The sequence below is a fragment of the Notechis scutatus genome, chromosome 6, assembly GCF_049901735.1.
Source record: "Notechis scutatus isolate UNSWTSFEM ecotype Mainland chromosome 6, rNotScu1.2, whole genome shotgun sequence".
In the NCBI taxonomy this organism is placed as follows: Eukaryota; Metazoa; Chordata; class Lepidosauria; order Squamata; family Elapidae; genus Notechis; species Notechis scutatus.
In genome coordinates this window covers 74,660,013-74,676,003 of record NC_142014.1, presented here as the reverse complement: position 1 = coordinate 74,676,003, position 15,991 = coordinate 74,660,013, and the positions used below count along the sequence as shown (strand labels likewise).

Here is a 15,991-nt window from a genome sequence, read left to right as displayed (position 1 = left end):
GATGCTCAAGGAGAGAGAGCAACGGGCGAAATTACAAAACAAGAGACGAGAAACAGCTCTTCGCTTTGAGATCACAACAAACTCCTGCCAGGCTGGGAAGCTGCGATCCTTGGTGCTCATCAAACCAAGGCACCCACAAGGTCACAATCGTTATCTGACCACGAAAGAACAGGCTGCAGAGAACACCTTGGATCGCGGAGGACACCGATCAGCTTACGCAACATCCCCTCGCCAAGTTGAGCTCAACCAATTGGCGGTTTTGCTCGTTTTTAAGGACAGTCAGGGTTTTGCTGGGTACAAAATTAACAGCCTGGACTACAGCGCACGCCTCCGGTTTTCTCAGGGTTTTGGTGGGTACAAAATTGTAATTAACAGCCTGGATTACAGCGTATGCCTCCGGTTTTCTTGTTTTTGAATGTTCTAGAGCAGGGGGTCTCCAAACTTGGCAACATTTAAGACTCGTGGACTTCAACTCCCAGAATTCTCCAGCGGGCCATGAGGAATTCTGGGATCTGAAGTCCACAAGTTTTAAAGTAAGAGATATCCGGTTTGGGACGAACTTGTCCCTGTGTCACCAAATCCACCCTGAAGGCCCATTTAAAGTCAGCCCCACCTCCAAGACAATACTGCTAGCACATGGGACAGAAAAAAGTAAAAGTGGCCTTGCTATCATGTTTAATTGCTTGCAGGAATAAAGAAAGCATTCAAAGGGATCAGATCTCTTTAGGTTTTTTGATGTGAGATTACTGTTTCAGCGGGGCTTAAAAAACCTGTCCTTAAAATCTTTTCCCCATCTTTCTAGGACAGAAAAGCAGAGGTTTGCTCTTTTGCATGCTTCCTATGCAGCAAGTTGTGCAGGTTGTTTTAACAGGAGGCGCACGGCCTCTTGTGAGTGTGCAGAACAGATTCACATGCCCCAGGGTGGGCTTGCAGCTTCATCGATTTAGGGGCATTTGCACAGCATCCAAGCCACAGAGATACGATGTGCTCAACAATGCTACCCAAATGAGGGATAACAGGTTGGGATTGAACCAGCGGAGCGAGTGCTCGGTATTGGTGAACCCCAAGGCAGGTGTGAAATCTCACAAGGCAGGAACGGGCCAGACCCATGCAAAACCAGACGGGGCTTCATCTCTTCCAAAGTGTATTAACCCTCTACACCGGAGTTCCCCAATCTTTCCGGCTTTGCGGACCAGGAATTTGGGGGGGGGGGAATGGTTCCATGTGAGTGGCTGGCAAGTGGGCACGCTCAGCTCCATTTACACAAGCAGTAGGCACACGAACCGGCTGCTCGTACAAATGGAGCGTGTCCATTCACACATGGCTTCCGTGGCCCGGCTGCGAACTACTCGTGGCCCAATAGCGGGCTAGGGCCCAGGGGTTATACACTACAAATGCCTAAGTTGCATTTGCTGGGCTTCTAAACCTCCCTCCCCCAGAACTCACCTGAGTCTCAAAATGACAGCTACTACAGTGCATAGCCGGCTTTGGAGGTGCGAAGTGTGAAGGAGTCAGTCGAACAGCCGAACATCTGTCAGTGTGCTACAATTCACATAGTCCTGGTTACAGAAGCACCATTTTATTGGCTATGTCAGAATGTCCCTGATTTGGACACAGAGGTCTTCTTCTAGCTAGCCATAGGCCACCCGCATCCCTCCCTAGAGACGGTCTTCCGAAAGCCCCGGAATTTCTTTTTTTTTCTCTTCTGCAGCTACTGCGGCAGTGTGTAAAAAAAAAAAAAAAAAACAAGACGTCCCACCCGTCCCCCACCCCAAATCCCTTTGTAAATAACGGATGGTTTATAAATTAAGCAAACAAAAAACTTTTTTTAAAAAAAAGTTAAATAGAAAGTACTTTGCAGGCGCGGTCCCCAGAAATCCACATCTCTGTTTTTTAGACTCTGCATCTGCCCCCCGCCAAGGGTCTCCTGGGTCCGAATGTCAGGTCCCCCCTGGGAGGGGGGGGAAGAGGGAAAAAAAAGCAGCTGGCTGAGTGGGGCTTTGCAAATTTTAGGCCATTGGGTCGTTTCCCTAAAGAAGCGACTGAACCAAGCAACTGCCACAGGGAAGATATTGCTACATTTATGAGATCCGTCTTGCTCCGCTCCTTTCTCAGGGTCGCCTTTTGCCAAAATTAGAACACACGGTTGAAGTAGTGTCATCCTTTTCTGCATCACAGTTTGAACGGTCCTGTGCGAAGGATACTAATCTTAGATCACTCTCCACCCAAAGCCTATTCTTTTCCTGGCCTCTGAGGCGAGTGGAAGTGAATTTATTTATTATTTGCCTTTCCTTTTCAAAGCAGCACTGATTCGTTCCTAGACAAGCCATCTGCTTGGTGCCTGTAATGGCGGTCGGGGCCAGGGGAACTCGGATACTGGTAGAAGGGGGGCCCAAGTTCCCCCGAGGCTGTCCTGTAACTCAGAGGCCTGTCCATGGAAAGGGTGGGAAGACCGGGGTCTTCCAGAGGCTTAGCCTGAAACACTGGGTGTCTCTTCAAGTCACCGAAGTGACTTCGGCCACCGTCTCCACCCCAGGATTGTCCGTAGGCTCCCGGCCGGTACACGAAAGGAGGATCCGGCCATTTGTTATGATCCGGCAAATAATCTACTGGAGGAATCGCAGGACGGAGGCCTCTGGGACTGCTTGGGAAGACCTCATCTGGGAGAACCTCCATCCGACTGGAAGGCATCACAACGAGATTCTGGTGAAGGGCAGAGTAATTTCTAGGCGGCTTCACAGAGAGCACCTGATGATTTTCCATCTCTGGTGGGAAATCAGGAACATACAACTGAGTGGCGGAGCTGGTCCGAGTCCCGTGATTATACTGTGTGGCTGCGGAGTTGCCTACTTTGGTCACATGCTTTGGAGAATACCCTTGGTAAACAGGTGGATTATTGTAGGATGGGGGTGGCTGTCTCAGATGAGGTCCAACCACTGATCCGTCAGATTGGGAGGAGTATCTGGGGACCCTGGGTTGAGAGCTGAAGGCATAACTGTTGGATATTTTGGGTGGACTAGATCCTTTCTCGATCTCTTTCCGGGAACCGCTGGAGAAAGCTGTGCTCCTTGGACTTGGCACAACCACTCTTTCCGGGACATGCTCCATCAAGTTTCCGTTCTCCAGATCAGCTTCGGGAACGTTGTCGTACTGCGAGGCATTCGACCCACGCTTACTTTCATCCACATCCCAAACCCTCACTTTTTGCTTGAGGTTGAACAGCTGAGCTTCGTCCTCCGGGGCAGGGCCTGTTCCTGTCCAGCCCTGCTTTGGTGACCTAGTCTTAAATTCCATGGTGATTTTTGTTGTTTTTTCAATTATCTTAACATCGGAAGGTTTAATCCACCTGGGTACAAACTCTTTCCCTGTAGTTAATACTGCGTTGGAGTTTTGGTTCGCAGTTGCATTGTGTTCCTGCTTGGGGTCAGCCTCTGTCTGTGCTTCAGGCTTCCTCCTGGGCTTCTCCCCATCATGCTTTGGCAACCCACTTTGTGTGTTTAGTGTTACTGGCTTTTGCTGATGTCTCAAAGTAGGCCTCTTTTCCAGGGAATTTTTTCGTCTTTGGCGGTTTGGTGAGCTTTCTCGGCCTCTCTCTGCTCGTGGTGTGGGTGAGCCTTCCCGGTCTCTCTTTGTCCATGCTGTGGGTGAGCTTTCTTGGCCTCCTTCTCCGTATCTCTTTGGTGAACTTTCTCGACATCCTTCTCCATTCCTCTGGCTTGTCCGGGCCTCCTTCGGTACACTGTTGGTTTTTTGTCCATTGACGAGATGGGTGAGATTCAGCATGGCTGGTTGACTGTCAGCTGGAATTTTCCCCAACTTCTTTGGAAATTCGTCCTCTTTACCTAGAAGACAAATAAAATGAGCAATCAATATGTCTGCCAATTAAATTGCTGTTATTTATTAGCTTTATAAGGTCTCCCCAATCAAAGACTCAAAGCAGCTCGTAATTAAAAACTCAACAAATAAGAAAATTCTCACCGTGATCTCATAGATAGATTGACCTGTTTTTGTTATTTATTTTTTTACATAATGCATTATAGGGTGTGAAATAGATAAAAAGAAAGGAACAATGCTGGAAGGTTTAAAGATAAACCCAACCCTTAGAGGTTAGAAGTTACTGCCAATTTTACGCTCAAATGCAAACAACTCTCCCTGGATGATAACAACTGCAGGCAGTATGTCTGATTATAAAAAGAAATCTCATTCAAGCTAGCAAGGATTTTCTGGAAAATGTAATCCAACCTTGTATGATCCAAACTATACCAACTGGATGCCTTCTTTTAAGTGGACAAATCTGGCTTTCCGGAAACCGCAGCAAGTCAAAGTCTTAATTAAAAAAAAAAAAAACTGCTGAACCCCATTTCTGAAAATTTGGCATATTCAGCAATTACTTGGGAGTAAAGGAAAGGAGAATTTTTGTCTGCTGTGAATTTTATAGATGTGCATCTTCTAACAGCCACAGGGTTGAAACAGAATACTGGATGAACTGAATGATATTATATTTACTGGGAAATCATGACCAATTTCAAATCGCTGGCTCTCCAAGAGTAGAATGCACAATCAACTATTCTCCCCCCCTCCAAAAAAAAAAAAGAAAAGAAACTGGAAGAGGAGAGGGACTTAATCATTATGCTTTCTCAGAATTGGGTGTGACCAAGCCTTTCAGCTGCTAAAAAAATAACCACCATCTGCAGCCACAGCCCTTTCTCTGATTTCTAGCAGAACAGCAGCCCCTCCTCTCAAAATCTTGGCTGCAATACCCTACAAGACCCTTCTGAAGTTACCACCAAATTGTAATTTTCAATATAACGCAAGGGTAAATTATTAAAGACACAATCATTTTACATGATTAAAGCCATCGCATTAGAAGCGTTTCATTTTAAATAGATGGAAACAGAATGAAATAGGAGTTCATTTTTTTTATATTGATCCTGCATTGGGAAGGATGGACCCCGTCATGCCTGTTCAAGACCTAGTAGAGCTGTTCGCTGGAAAAAGGTTGCGGATCTCTGCTCTGGAATTATTCAGCAGGGATCTCCTGTCATCAGAGGGAACAAAATAGGATATTCTTTATTGGCCAAGTGTGTTTGCACACACAAGCAATTTGTTTCTGGTGCAGAAACGTACATATAAACAACAAAGTAATATAATCGCAAGATGCCAATAGAAGAAGGGAGTAGGAAAAATGAGAAGGATAATCATAATACAGCCCTAGGACATGGGTAACTATTCTTAGACATAAGACAATACTGAGGGAATTAGGTATTTAGCAGAGTGATGGCACAAGGGGGAAAAAACTGTCTTTGTGCCTAGTTGTTTTGGCATGCAACGTTCCCCCATGGCGGCATCCTGAGGGGAGAAGCTGAAACAGTTTATGTCCAGGATGTGAGGGGTCTGTAGATATTTTCACAGCCTTTTTTCTGGTTCATGCAGTATAGAGGTCCCCAATGAAAGGCAGGCTGGCTGGGATTGTTTTTTTCTGCAGTCCTAACTACGTGTATATGTGTAGTCCTAACTAGATGTGGATGCTTTATGTCAGAGGGGTCCAACTTTAGCGACTTTTAAGGCCTGTAGACTTCAAGCCCCAGAATTCCCCAGCCAGTTATGCCCAGTTGACTGGGGAATTCGGGGAGTTGAGGTCCACCAATCTTGAACGTTGCCAAGGTTGGACACCCCTGCACTCTGCTTAAGCTTGCAGTAACTTTTGCAAAACATGAAGCTGAATTCTCTGGTAAGACACGGTCACGTGAAACAGCAGCCTGGCAATTTGCCGGCAAAAGCATTCCTGCTGCAAATAATTTCGCTGAAGCTTCCATTTCAGGCTATTCTCTGGGCCATCTGTGGATTATACAGAAAACCGGATCTTCATCCGCACTCTATCAGGCTGCAGATCAGTCGCCTCAAGCACCTTAATTTTGCAGGTGGCATATTTCCCTGTACAGTCCAGCAACAAAAACTGACGGGCTTCTGTCCTCTGTAGCGAGACAGTAGCTCATCTGGACTAGCCTCGGGAAAGAATGGCAGTGGGAAAGAGTTCTCCCTTTTGCCCTGCTGAATTAGGGATGAGAAAACAACTGATAGGAGAACATTTCTGTTCTGACCCAAGCCTCACTCAAATCAAACAAACACAAAGTACATATAAAAGCAAACCTTTTTAATGCATCGCTGTGAATTCTGTTCATTCACAGCAAAGAGTCATTAAAACTAATTGTCCCAGATAAGAGCAAGCTCTGGTTGTGAAAGGCTGCCAAGAACACAAGAATAATTGCAGAGAAATATCCAAAGCCAAAAGTCTCCAAAAACAAGCCAGAATAGAGAGGACTTCCACAAGAACTTTGAGTTGAACGAACTTCTTTGCTTCCTGCAAAGAACCCAACCCCTGACGGCTGGCTTTTATCCCTTATGGGAGGGGCCATCACCTTGCAGCCTTACTCCCGAGTCGCCCGTGCTGCTCTTTCCTCCCAGCAGCCCTGCGCACATGCGCACTGGGCACTGCTGCCAGACTCCACAAGCTCCAAAGCCAGCAGCACCCCACTCTCTGATAGTCCTGGTTCCATCCCTGCATCGCATGCAGGCCTCTCACCCGAGTCCTCGCTCTCTGAGACTTCAGCCATTTGCACCTGCTGCCGGTGAACCACAACAATTTCAAGGGAATACATAAAGGAAGGGAACAAAAAAAAAAACCAAACAAAAACAAAAACTCTAAACTGATTGTCAGGTAGTTAGCTAGCTTTGCAGATTTTATATGGTGGCACAGTGGTTAGAATGCAATATTGCAAGCGAATCTAATCTGCCCGCTGCCAGGAGTTTGATCCTGACCGGCTCAAGGTGAACTCAGATTTTCATCCTTCCCAGGTGGGTAAAACGAGGAGCCAGATTGTTGGGGGCAACAGGCTGACTCTGTAAACTACTTTAGAGAGGGCTGTAAAAGCACTGTGAAGCGGTATATAAGTCTGAATGCTATTGCTATATGGAGGCAAAAGATTTGTAGAATCAGCGTAAGCTGTGTTTAAACAAACAAAACAAGGAGACCTAAAGGAGGACGCATGGGGGTGGATGATTGGTTTATGGAAGCTGCAGTCAGAAAGATGGATGAATCTCATAGGGAATACGGCATCATTAGCTCCAAGGTTATAAAGACCCTCAGCTTGGAGGCATCTCGCCACCAAATGCAAGCTCCTAAGACCACAACGCATCTATCACCTTCAGACATCTAGTAAGGTGACAAGTTTCCCTGTATGCAATCAGTCCTTTGACCCAACGAGCTCAGTGCTTGATCACTGAAGAGATCAGAGGTTTTTAAACCTTTTGCAAAGCCTGAACACACTCCGCTTGTCTATATCAGCGGTGGCGAACCATTTGGGTTTGGCATATCAAAAATTCAGAAAATGCCTACCTTGACTGTTCTGGTGAGTCTGTCTGTCTGTCTGTCTGTCTGTCTGTCTCTCTCTCTCTCTCACACACACACACACACAGTCTCACAGACACAAAGGAGGCCTCTCCTCTTCTCTGAACCCTCTGTAAGTCAGGATCCAAGGCCTCTAGCACCTCAGAAAATCATGTGAGAACACTTGCACAATTTTTGGACACCTCAGAAGCTGTGCGAGAGCAAAGTCCTCTTGCACAACTTCCATAGGATCCAAAGCCTGGTGTGTCAACAGTTGCAGGGGGCATCACCTATGTGACATGCACAACCCAGGTTCACCATCGCTGCTCTCTCTATGTTTATTAGGGAGCCCACAGGAGTATTTTAAAACACGTTTCTGTGCCTCTCATGCTCGCAACCTAAAAACACCCATTACCCTTCTTGCCTATTTCTATCCAGGTATCTACATTTCTGAGGTTTCAATAGCATCAACAACACCTCATCGTATAGTCACTCTGATTCGTCTCCTTTTTTTAAATTTTGAGTCAGTGCATACTTTCCCAAGAAAAAACACTGAAATGTTCCTAGGTTGATTGATAAGGCAACTTTTATTTTTATTTTATTTTTAATTTAGCACACTTAAGATCCCTTAATTACCATTAAGCTTTCATATGCCATCCAAGGGAAAAACAACATTTTACTGAATCCCTCCTTGCTTTGAAGATTGTTTTCTGTAACATCTCTCCCTCACATGCCAGAGCGAGGGAAAGGGCATTCGTTCTAGTGTGCATGATTCAAAGCTGTTTAGATGTTGGAAGCGCAAACACCTGAATTTTGAACAAATGGGAAGGGCAGGCAAGATCGAAGCTAGAATAACCTTGAACCAGGCTGCCAGCTCTCCAATTAAGAAGCGGGTGTTACAATTGAAGTATTAACCATGTATTAACAGCCAAAATCACAACTGTTGCCTGGGAAGATCAAAGCCTGTGCACGCAGCAGGGCTTGTGATTTTTTTATTAGATGTTCAAAATAATTGGACAGATATTGCACAGCCCACAAAGGCAGACTCAGGGAAGGGCTCCACACAGAAAAAAACACGGTTTAAGATTCTCAGGGAATTTGCTTGTTGTGGGTCCCATTGATTAGCGATTGTCATCTGGTGGCCCCACAAAAAAATAGCCTTATGGAACATCATTCCCCTCAAGGTACAGTTGGCCCCCACCCTGCCGTTTTCCCGAAAGGCCCTAGAAAGTGCCTTTGTCAGCTGGCCTGGAAATCACAAAATGGAGAGAGAGAGAGAGAGAGAGAGAGAGAGACAACCAAGTGGCTGTTTTGATTGTTTTGTTGATGCCATGGGGAGTTTCATTCTATGGTGGGTTTTTTAAAAAAATTGCAAGCTGTCCAACAACATCAATGTGTCTGTTGGGTGGCTATATAAATTTGCTTTAAAAATACAGGTAGTCTTCAACTTACAACAATTTGTTTAGTGACTACTCAAAGTTACAAGCTCACTGGAAAAAAAAAAAGACGTATGGCTGTTTTTCACATGGCCTTTGCAGCATCCCCATGGTCACATAATCAAAATTCAGGCGCTTAGCAACTGATTCATATTTATGACGGCTGCAGTGTCTGTCCCGAAGTCTTGTGATGACCTGACAAGCGAAGTCAATGGGGAAGCCAGATTCACTTAATGACCTGGGGACTAAGTTAACACCTGCAGGTGATTTACTTGACGAATGCCTTGCTTGGCAACGTAAATTTTGGGCTCAGTTTGCGGCTGTAAGTCAAGGACGACCAGCAACGAATTTCAATCTCACCAGGCTCAGATGTCAAAAGGAGATATAGCCTGCCAATGTTGTTGATACTCCAAACTGTGCACACATCTCGACCATCAAAAGGCTGTTTGGCCAAATGCACGGCCGTTTGCTTAAGCCCAGGTGCAAACTTTCCACTCTTATGACCTGCTTTCTGCCAGGGCCTCTTAAAACAGGGCAAACACACGACTCTCCTGAGGAAGAGGAAGGAAAGAGAAACCTAGAAGGAAAGGGGCTGGTTAATTAAAAGAGGGAAGACGAGGCCAGCTCTTTTTTTCTACCTCTCTGCATCAGAGCTGTCACTGCCACTGGTTCTACTCAACCTGGCTGTCTATGGCCGCTGCGACGCTGGCTGAATTTTTTGGATCTCGGTTTGTTGTTAGAACTTAACAAGTGAAAGGAAGGAGACAACCTCTCCTGGGTGTTCTGCACCATGGCTCTGCGACTGGCAGAGCCTTGGCCTCCTTCTCCAACACTTGACAGAGATGGTTTGAAATGCAACTCCCTTGAAATATTTTTTTTTGTGGGGGGGGGGGGGGAGGGAGGGAGCTTCCTTTCCGTGACAAATATGTTTACAGCCACGGTGAAAAGCCAAGTTCCCATTATGCCTTTTGCACAAAAGCAAAAGTTGCCCAATTTGCAACCCTGTAATTACAGCAGGAGGGCTAGGAACAATGTGAAAATGACATTCATGCTCCTAAGGCATTGTCCTTCTTTTTTTCAAACCAACGACAGGCTTCGAGCTCAGGGTAAAACAAAACAGCCAGGACCTTGAAAGCGGCAGGAATTTCTGCTCAGCTGAGCTGGAAAAAAAATAAAAATAACCTGGTATGCTGGGATTTCTTCGGGCAGCCAAGGGGGGGTTCATGATACTCTGCAATTGTTGAAAGATGGTTTTTTTTTTTTTAAACTCATCTTCTACACCAGGCTCAAAGGAGCCTCGAAGACATAAGACAGGTAATCCTTGACTTAACGACCGTATTTGAGCTTGGAATTACGTTTGTAAATCACGAGGATCATTATGTACAGGTCATCAGGCAACTGATAGGGTGCTATGATATTTTTGTGTGTGTGGCAGTCATTAAGTGAGTCACCATGGTCATTAAGTGAATCCAGTCAATAAGCGAATGCCATGATCATTAAGCAAACCCACAAGTGTATTTTCTTCTAGAAACTGGAAGCAAATGCTGGTTTTCTGGCAAAAAAAAAAAAATCCTAAATCATGATTACGTAACCATGGCCACCAATGAAGGTTGGTCGCCGAGCACCCAAAATGTGATCAGGTACCCGTGGATTATTCCAATCCCAGTCATAAGTAGCTTTTGGGGGGTACGTTGTAACTTTGAGTGGTTGCTAGGCAACCAGTTGTAAGTCAAGGACTATCCGTGCATGCAGTCGCAGGCTGTTACCTACTTCACCACATTATTGACATGCTGTTTGAACTTGCGTGATGCCCATGCATGAACCATGACTTAATATAAAATATTAGGGTTCTTCATAGAAACAAGGGCAAATGGGGTGTGGGAAAGGCTCCCAAAATAGTGTTTCTCAAACTTGGTGACTTTTAAGACGCATGGACTTCATCTCCCAGAATTCCCCAGCCAGGTGGCTGGGGAATTCTAGGAGTTGAAGTCCATATATACCTTAAAGTTGCAAAACTTGAAAAATGCTGTATTGAAGGATAAATCTTGGCCCCACCCACTCCAGTGACATCAGCCAGTCTTCCTGCAATCTTCCACAATCAGGGCTCATTCTTGTATAAGAGCTCCAATCTTCTTCCATAAGAAGAAAAAAGTAAAGTTTTACATTGAGGCAAGAAAAACTAAATGCACAGGTATGGTATTATAGGAGCTACCAGGCTCAATAGAAGTAGCAGTGAGAGGGATTTTGGAGTCCTAGTGGGCAATTGTTTAAATATGAGCCAGCAGTGTGCGGCAGCTGCCAAAAATATCAACGCAGTCTTAGGCTGCATTAACAGAGGGATAGAATCAAGATCACATGAAGTGTTAATACCACTTTATAATGCCTTAGTAAGGCCACACTGGAAATACTGCATCCAGTTTTGGTGGCCATGATGTAAAAAAGATGTTGAAACTCTAGAAAGAGTGCAGAGAAGAGCAACAAAGATGATTAGGGTGGGGACTGGAGGCTAAAACATATGAAGAACGGTTGCTGGAATTGGGTACGTCTAGTTTGATGAAAAGATGGACTGGGGTGACATGATAGCAGCCTTCCAATATCTCGGGGGGCTGCCCCGAAGAAGAGGGAGTCAAGCTATTCTCCAAAGCAGGACGAGAAACAATGGATCAAGCAGAGAAGCAACCTAGAACTAAGGAGAAATTTTCTGACAGTTAGAATAATTAATCAGTGGAATGACTTGCCTCCAAAAGTTGTGGATGCTACAACACTAGAGGCTTTTAAGAAGAAATTGGACAACCATTTGTCTGAGATGGTATAGGATTTTCTGCCCGAGCATGGGGTTGGACTAGAAGACCTCCAAGGTCCCTTCCAAGTTGTTATTTTGCTACTCTGTTAAGATAGTAAGGCACCCAAGGTTTATAAGATCTACCTTTGCTCCTATAAGCTGCCTTAAGCACCAATTACTCAAACTGGCTTCCAGTGAAACGCTCCAGTTCATGACCACAATACTCACTGATGCAACATGGTGCCCATGTCACCATTCTTGGATACATGCCTTTGTGTAGAGTTCAATTGTGGCTTGAAAAGAATCAAGTATTAAGAATTCATCTTTTTTTTTTTTCCTAGAGAGGAGGAATGAAACTATAGACAAGATCAACCATGACTCATGCTGGTTAGTAAATAAAAATCAATCTTTGTTAAACTGCAGTCACCCCCAAATGTTACATAGATGGTAAAGAATGGAATACCAAGAGACACTGGGAGGATAGTAGCGAACAGGAAGGCCACGATATCGGGTGCTGGCAAAGGGAAAAAAAGAAAATAATTCAGAAAAAAATAGGTTCATTACTACATCAACAAAAGCCTGCATTACAATCAACAGACAACAAAAAAAACAAACCAAGTTCCAAACCAAACGAAGCGAAGCATATAAAGTCAGCCAGGGCATATATAGCATAAAAAGTATGCGGAAATTGCCTAAAAGCCAAACTTTCTATGGGATGAAACTGATTGCAACGTGACCACTGTAGTTCAACAGAATTCTTTGAATCTTAAATGTTACCCCCATCGCTAGAGAGCAAGTATGATTGTGTTTTGGAAAATGTGCCTTTATTTTTATTTTTTAAAATCTAGTTCTGCTACTCAAGTTGCTTCGATTTGAATAATAGGCCAGCCAAAGTAAAGGGAACGGAAGAAAACCTGTGGACTCTTCCCCAAAAACACTCTTTGAATTCGATTTGAAGAATTTTGCCGAATTATTCTTGATCTTTGTCACCACCCAGTGGAAATCCACCTGAACTGCAAAAGCTCTCAGGTTAATTGTTCCAAAACAATCCGTTGGTTCGAACAGATGCAACAGGGGTTTTTAAGCACTTGATTTTATTCCCAGCCTCGGCCTCGTTTCAGAATACTAAATGCTTTAGAAATGATACAACGGCAAGAACATATACGAGTAGAATTAACCATATATGTAACTTGTCAAGCGAATTGTGGTTTGTTTGTTTCTTAATTTTTAAATGTAATCATGATGTTAGTGAAAAGCAAATTATGCTATTCACGTGACTTAAAACTGTATTGAAAATGGAATTTTAGCTTTTTCTAAGTGTCCACAATACCAAGCAGATCATTGCAATCAGTGATGTCGAAATAAAGAAACATCACAACGCAACATTAAAGCAGAATCTACCAGATAGAAGGCAGGCCTATCTTCACAACGTGTTCAGAAAAACCTTGAGTCTCTCTCTCTCTCTAAAACTAAACTGCTTCTGATTTCTTTCTCCTTGTTTGGGTTATTTTCGTCACTAAAGGAAAGTGCAACTCTTAGCTTGTAAATTATGACATGCTGGTGTCTATGCAATCATGCTATTTTTACTGAGTTTAAAATGTTGATTATATGCCACCATGTTTTGGAAATTCCTCAACTGATTAAAAGAAAGACAGTGAAAGGAAATAAATAATGACATCAACATTTCTGGGGAAACTACATCACCATTCAGCCCAGGCATGCATTTAAAGGCTGCATGCATCTATAACCATACTAAGTGGTTGTCAGGAAAGTGAGTAGTTATGGTTTGCTACTCTAAAGACACAATAAGAACTACAATGGCATAAATCACACAGCTCAAAACATTCCAGAGAAGTAAAGATGCCACATCAACCTCCAATTTCAACCCACTTGGCAGCAACTCCCCCAAATCAGAAAGAAGCCCGTCAGCACAGAGACCTGCTTGAGGATTAGTCGGTTAACTGAAATAAAATGCAAAGCTAAGAAAAATAGGTACGTGTGTGTCCTCCAAAGGTATAAATGAAAAATCCCGTATTCATCTGGAAAGGAAAAAACAAGAGGAAGTCTAAGGAAAAGCATAGACAGAACAAAAGAAAAACCGAGGGCTGAATTGAGGATGTTGCAGATTTGCCTCTTTAAAAAATTTTCTACCGCTTTGCAATCAGACATTTTGATTGAACAAATGCAGGAATATCAGCAGAGAGAAATGAGGGGGAATGAAGTTAGGAGGCACATTCTGAATTTGTACAGGAAGCTGAAAGAACAAAGAAAAGCACATGAAATAAACAAATTTTGAGGTCATGTTCCAACATCCCAAGAGATGTGTCCCCCTTTTAAAAGCACTTGGGAGAAAAGAACCACGATCACTTGAGTGTCCTGGTTGAATGCTGATCTCTCTCGTAACACAAGAAGTGGGGACAAAGGACTCCGAAGACTGCTGGGTTCCCCCGCCTCCTTTCACACTGTCCAGCACCCATCATTTGAATGCTGAAATGAGAAGGGGCGGGACTGCACACAGAAGCTCCTGCCAGCGTCACCCATCCATGGTGAAAGCTGCAGGCAGCTGCCGTTTGCAAACTCTTTAAGGAACTCACAGATCCCAGTTTGCCTATTCAAAGATACGGTTGAGCAGTTACAAGGTTAAGTTTTCTTCACTTCCTTAGCTTTTCTCTATTCTTTTACCCTTGCTAATCATCCTCTCTATTCTCTTGAAAGATTCTATTCACATCTGAGGCTGTCAAATACCTTGGATATTTTAAATTCAATCCAGCGGTATGTGAGAACAGGGCTAGAATCCTGCTGGATTAAACTAAAGCCTCTGGAGTATAACTTCCTGTTCCACCAAGAGACCGAGTTCCTTCATCCACCAACAGCAATCTTCCCTACTGTCGCTCCACAGAGATTTAGCTGTCCCTTTTCAAAGACAAGGAATCCCTTTTTGTTAAACCTAAGAAGTTCTGTCAGTAAAGCAAAGGTGGGTGGTTTATATCACGGGAATTTGGTGCATGTTTAAGAAGCTCTCCATTTGCCTTTGTTCTTAAAGATGCAATTTGGTTGGTGCAGGGACACGAACGGGGAAAGAACAAAAGGTTTCAGTAGGAAATATATCACCAGGGCGCTACATTTAAGGGCGTCCTTAAAACACTCATCATCTATAAAAAAAAACATAACCAGAGATCCATTAAAGGGTTTAAGGGCTATCAAGGGGGGAGAAATAAGACCATCTGGATGTCTCTAGCAGTTTTCTACTTCTTGAAATATGTTTCACAGAGAAATATTATTTCTTCTTGAAATATATTTCAAGATATACTTGAATTAATTAATTAAGCTATTTGTCTGGAATGGTACAAGGCAGGGGTGGGTGGGTGTCCAATCTTGACAACTTTAAGACTTGTGGACTCCAATTCCCAGAATTCCTCAGCCAGCATGTTAGCATGGCTGGCTGGGGAATTCTGAAAGTTGGAGTCCACCAGTCTTAAAAGTTGCCAAGGTTGCACCCTCCTGGTATAAGGCCTGCTGCTGAAGCAGGGGGTTAGACTAGAAGACCTCCGAGATCCCTTCTGATCTTGTTATTCTATGTTCTATATCAGGCTGCAACCAGGCCGTTAATGAAGCTTAAGGACTTGGTGACACAGATGACAACAAATACTCTGTCTTTTTTAAAAAAACTATCTTTTTTATTTTTTTAAAAAAATTAACCTTTTTTTTCTGAATGCCCCCATTTTCCTGTACTAGAAACGGGATACCGGGGATGTATGTCTTCTCCTACAACTCAGATGCTATAAAACAGGGGCATCCAATGCTGGCGGGGGAGTTCTGGGAGTTGAAGTCCACAGGTCTTCAAGTTGCCATGGTAGGAAAAGCTCTGCTTTAAACAGAACTGTTTCTTCCCACGCACAAAGAGCAAATCCTCAAAAACCAATCTCTTCCATTCCATTCCGGAGGAGAGCTTAGAAAAGGATAAAGTCTACCCCACCAATTCCCTTCCAGATGGAGTTTTGTGCCCAGCCCCTGCCCACACAACACTGCGTAAAACCAGTACTCTTGCTTGATAAGAGACCAAAGTCTGCCCAGGCAGCTTCTGAAGCCCAGAGCATCATAAACAATCTCACCAGATGGAGAATTCTACCAAGCTTAATTAAATTCCAGAGATGTTCTGATGGGACGGACCCAGGCTACAAGGAAAAGTTGAGGTTGGCAAGCTACTTTTCAAAAGAGTTTTCTTCCCAGAGCACTGAATGACAGATTAAGCAAAAGAGCAGGAAGGGTTGGGGGCTAACTTTATGTTGTAGTACTTAGCTTGGAGTTCTTGTTTGTTCAGAAGCAAACACTGCTATGTTTCAAGGGGATTATTCACTGGTAAACTGCCTAAGAAAATCCCGTAAA

At 44.0% G+C, this 15,991-nt stretch overlaps 1 protein-coding gene across 8 annotated transcripts in view; it reads right to left on the bottom strand.

Annotated features, from left to right (window-relative positions):
- Positions 1–747: 747 nt before the first annotated feature.
- USP6NL (USP6 N-terminal like) overlaps positions 748–15,991 on the bottom strand; it is a 116,414-nt gene continuing 101,170 nt past the window's right edge. For 7 of the 8 annotated variants that reach the window (XM_026678263.2, XM_087968831.1, XM_026678262.2 and 4 more), the window contains one exon: positions 748–3,842. In XM_026678263.2, the coding sequence (XP_026534048.2) occupies positions 2,296–3,842 (1,547 nt within the window). In that variant the 3' untranslated portion in view covers positions 748–2,295. Of the gene's footprint in view, positions 3,843–12,068; positions 12,120–15,991 lie in introns of all 8 variants that reach the window. The other variant, XM_087968833.1, reaches the window with a different exon arrangement.